General features: G+C 43.0%; 1 protein-coding gene across 1 annotated transcript; it reads right to left on the reverse strand.

Moving 5' to 3' along the window:
• Positions 1–899: 899 nt before the first annotated feature.
• LOC134469848 (toll-like receptor 13) lies at positions 900–4,793 on the reverse strand. The gene is made up of 3 exons (XM_063223875.1): positions 4,786–4,793; positions 3,507–3,678; positions 900–2,450 (listed from the first exon to the last, which is right to left on the reverse strand). Exons 1-3 carry the CDS (start codon positions 4,791–4,793, stop codon positions 900–902), a joined length of 1,731 nt encoding a protein of 576 aa, XP_063079945.1.
• Positions 4,794–5,065: the final 272 nt, after the last annotated feature.

Raw genomic sequence — 5,065 nt, forward strand, 5'->3', positions numbered from 1 at the left:
TTCTCCTTACATTTTATTGAAGGATAGCCCTAGTTACAATTTCGGTTTCAATTGGTCTAAGGGGAGGGGTAATTAGCTAAACCAGTTGAAACCAGTTTACACAGTAGCATATTTCTTAGCAGAATACCAGTTTACACAGTAGCATATTTCTTAGCAGAATATCTTGTTATTTAGTTGAAACAGACTGAATGTGACCTTGTCCTTTCTACAGTTGAAGAACATTCCTGCTCTCTCTCTCTCTCTCTCTCTCTGGCCTACAGGCACAGAGGAAAAGCAATGACACATTCATAATATACGCACACACATATGCCCAGCCTGGGACAAGAGTTAGACAAAGTGAATAACTTATGTACATTACTCCAACAAGATCATTATTTATCACATTGCAGCCAAATTGGCATGAATCTTGAATCACTCTGAAGATCATTAGACATAAACTGTACATCAAAACAATAACAAAGAAACAGTTTAAAATGTAAAATGCGTCTGCATCTGTCTTGTTGCACTGACACATGGGAGATTAAGGTTTTACATGATATTTACTAAGATCAAATTATCATCCTCACCCAGTCTATTTATATTTGTCAGAGAAAAACGCTGATAAAAGACACAATTTATGGTAAAACTCTTTCTTGAAACACAAATAAGCACAATTACAGCTGTATTTTCTATATAGACTGGTATTGGAAATGATTTTGTATTCACATCAAAATCACTATACACTGAACTGGCTGTGTCCCTGTGAAGATTCTCATTCACCAAGGTTATGTCATAGAAAGAGTTAAGCTACACAGACATTTACTTTGAGCTTGAAATCAAGCTCAAAACCAAAATCCAGTTGCTAATGGCTACATTCCTTAGATAACAGTCTGTGTTTGAAGCAGGTCTTATATCAATCATTACACTCTGCCCTCCAACAGTTTGTTCCACAATCTGTCCCAGAAAGCCATCTGCCTTTCTGGGTCCTGTGGCCATTCCATGTAGGTTCTGGTCTTGACCAGTCGTGCCAGCCTATGGTGAGCAGACAACAGGTTAGAGGGGATCTTCTCTAGAAACACCAGGACGAGCACATCTCTACGCTCCGCCTGCAGCCGATAGGTGCCCAGCCGCATTTCCAGGGAACACCAGTGGCTGCGCAGGAAATGGCGGCTGACCAGGCAGAGGGTGCGCCGACTTCTGTACAGACCGTCCGTGATGTTCTCCACGATGTCCTTGCCCAGCTGGAAGTCCCTGGTATGCAGGCAGAGTTGAAGGAACGGCGGTCCCCTTTGTTGTTCCAGGTTGGGCAGGAGTGTCTGCACCACCCAGGGCTCATCTTTGCCACTGTAAGACACAAAGGCGTCGTACTGGTAGCGATGATGTCTCATCGTCTCCCTGTCACGCAGCACCTCGTTCATCCAGCCGTGAGCGATGCGGTAGAAGGCCAGCAGGTATTCTCTGGCCAGCTGATGCAACAGCACAGTTGACAAGAAGAGCAGGAGAACGCAAGACGTGCTGGCAAACATCAGGCGGCCCAAATCCAGACTGCAGTAGGCCTGGCCATAGCGCTCAATGTCCTGTGGTGCACCCTTTCCTGATATGCACTGCAATGGTTTGTCCTGGTGCAAGTACACCTGCACTTGTTGCTGCTGCTTTGCCCAGCGAAGGAACCGGATATTATCACAGGTGCAGCAAAGCTGGATCTTCGTGATTTGTGCAAACCGCAGACTGGGTAGATGCTCGAAGAAACCTGGTGATATGCTGACCTCTGTTGCGATATGATCCAGGTACAAATACTTCAGAGAGGTCATGTCCTGAACAAGGCCTGCCTCCAAAGAATCCACCCAGATATGTGAAAGACTCAACAGCTCCATGTTTGTCAGGTTTCTGAACACGAGAGCAATGTCTGGCAGATTAATGAAGTTGATATTCATGAGGTCTAAACGCTTTAATTTCACCAATCTGTTCAGAGAGGTTAAGTTGTTGATGGTGCTTGCATGCCACTGAGAAAAACTTAAATCTACCACCGATTTCAAGTGAGGGAAAGGAGTAGTATTATTTGGTGCGCAAACAAACAAGTCTGAGAAGATCTCAATTTTTGTGACTGACTTTAAGAGAGGCCTTTCACAACCCCATAACACAATTTTCCGACCTGAGAGATTGAGACTCAGGTCCACCTTTGTGGTCCTGTCATTCGGGATGACCAAGGTCATGTCTCGCCTGCCCGATGTGAGAGTGAAGTCAGACAGGCCACGAGGGAAGCCCCCAAAGATTGAGGCCAGATTCAGGAGTTGCATGCCAGAGTACCTCAGATGAAGAACCCTGAGGGAAGGAAGATGGGCAAAGCAAGATGCTTCGAGATGCTTCAGGTTGTGGCCTGACATTTTCAGACTCTCCAGGTTCCTTAGCCCAGAAAAGGTATTGGCTTGTATTTCTGAAATACCATTCCCAGTGATCTCTAGATGTTTCAGCTGTGTAAGGTTTGAAAAAGCAAAATTTTGTATGGTGCGTATTGAGAGTAATCTGAAAGTTAGCTGTTCAACATTTTCTAGACCCAAAAATAGTTCAGACGGTATGACATAAAGGGTTCCATAAGCTCCGAAGGTACGTAGTCCAACCAGTCCTTTGAAAGCTTTACTTTCAAATGTGAAGCGGAACGACCTAAGCCAAAGAATCGCCATGCTAGAAAGCCCTTCAAATCCAGACTCTTCCAGTTTCACAGTGTCCCCCTGAAGTAACATGGATTTCAAGTGACTTGAACAGATAAACTGTTTTGCACTCACTGTCATATTTTGTGAAGTTTGGTAACTGAAAGTCCTTAGTGATGGAAGGGAAACATTCATTTTACAGAGGGAGTCTAAAGATCTTACTTTTACAGTACTTTTGTCTTTCCCAATAAGAAAAGCAGAGAAGCTTTTTAGTTTGTGTAGGGTGGAAATTAAGCTTAAATCAATGGTTGACGATACCTGGCTCTCAAGAAAGATTTCCTGCAGTTTGGCACATTTTGCCCATGATGACAAAGAATATTCTTGAAATGATTGAAAATGTATATCAATTTTGTTGACAGACAGAAGATGTACTAGTTCACAGATCTGTTTGACGTTAACTTCTGTCATATTTAACCGCATGTGATCAACTTGTTGGAGCCCAGAGTTTAGAATTTGACTCTGCAACAGATCATTCATAGGCACACTTAAATATGTAATATTCTTCAAACATTTAAAAGTGTTGTATTCTATTCTCTTGATGTGCCTTAATAAAATCCTGATATTGTTGGCAGGAAACTTGCTGTGATCGTGCGGGCAATTCGAAGGTCTCAAAACTTCTGCATCTACTACTTCGATACTCAAAGATTCCAGGGGGGTTCGAAAACAAGACACTTGGCACAAAAGGTCAGTGACATTGACATTGCCCTGGACATCAAGTCTTTTCATTCGACGCAGGCTATTCAGATCACTTGGTGCCATCTGTGATAGATCATAGTTGTTAAGTTTTAGCTCTTCCAAGTTGTACAAATCACTAAATACCTTAGATGGTAGAGATGCATTACAATGCTGCGAGGAAGCGATGGAGAGCATGTGCAGGTCTGTTAATCCCGCGAAGGCTTCTGGGTCGATTTCAGACAGACAGCCATAAATGTACAGACTTTGCAGATGGTGGAATTTGCTGAGTCCATTGGCACCAAGTTTTATCTCAGAACTACACTGCAAACATAGAACTTGGATGGCATGTGGAATTGCGGAAAGATCTAATGCCAAGTCTGAAACATCCATACAGTTAGCTGTCAGTTGACTGCGAGGGCAGGTGTTTTGAGAAGGAACTTCTGGTGAGCCTTCATCCAGCACCAGGCATTTCCTTGACATCCGAGCAGAGGCACAACACATCACCTCCACAATCAGAAGGCAGAAGAGAAAATCCATCCTGTGGGCTTGTGTATGCTAAACCATATCATACAGATGTATTACATGCAGTCCACGCTTTTTAATTTACTATCAGAGAATATCCTTGTTGTGTAATGAATGTTGAAAAAATGACAACAGTGGCTCAAACACGACAGACCATTCGAGTCAATATTGGCAGTGAGTGGTTGGGCTTGCTCACTTGCACACCCTGTATATGACCAATAGTGGTCAGAAGCAGAAACTAGGAGTGGTCATCCTCGCACACTGACATATGTGTTTGGTGATGTGTGAATTCAAACAGCGTCAAGCGTTTGCATGCAAGTGTTCATTTTCATTGCTTTAGTAAGGGCATGTCCGTCCGATTAACTTCTCGGAAAGGCTATATCTCAAGACTCTAGTCTAGCAGCACTGCCCCACTCCCTGTTTTACATTTTCAAGGAACCAGTTAACCATGCTGATTCTATCTAAGCCAAGCAGGCACGAGGACATCTTGAGTCCCCTGAAAGATGAAAGATGAAGGCAATACAGTACAGTACTAATGAAAATAATGTTCATATAGCCACCAAAAGGTCCCAATCATTACCAGCCCCTTTCATTTGTCCTTACCCTTTAACCCTTGACCTTGCCCCTGTCCACAATTCTTACCTGTTTCTATTGACAAACATAATATGAGCGATTGCGTTTTCTATCCTGACATATAATGCCCTTCACCGATCATAAATGTTATCATGAAGACCTAATACTGCCAATAAAAAAATGATGATGCATGCTGACACTATTCTAAATATAGCTAATGACTCACTCACTCCTATTAGCATCAGTGAGTTATTGCTAATCTCTATCACCAATATGTCACTCGGAATCCATGAAGTCATTGAATATGCGAGCTGAAACCCTATCCCACCTCTGCATTGTTGATAGAAGTAAGTACACTGAGTAAATGAACTCTTTATTGCCACAAAACAGAATTTGTGGTAATTTGTGGTAACGGTTACACGGAACTATTCAGACATGCCACTATTCAGACATTGATGTCTATTGTCTGAATACCGGCACGTTTCCCACCGAAATCTGCCATTTCTGTGGTTTGTGCTACGTTGCTCAGGTTTTATCAGTTTAGGGAGAGTGCATGCAGTTACCCAAACCCTGACCCTGACCGTGACACTAACCCTAACCCTACGGCA

This window comes from Engraulis encrasicolus, chromosome 19 (genome assembly GCF_034702125.1).
Source record: "Engraulis encrasicolus isolate BLACKSEA-1 chromosome 19, IST_EnEncr_1.0, whole genome shotgun sequence".
NCBI classification, from domain to species: domain Eukaryota; kingdom Metazoa; phylum Chordata; class Actinopteri; order Clupeiformes; family Engraulidae; genus Engraulis; species Engraulis encrasicolus.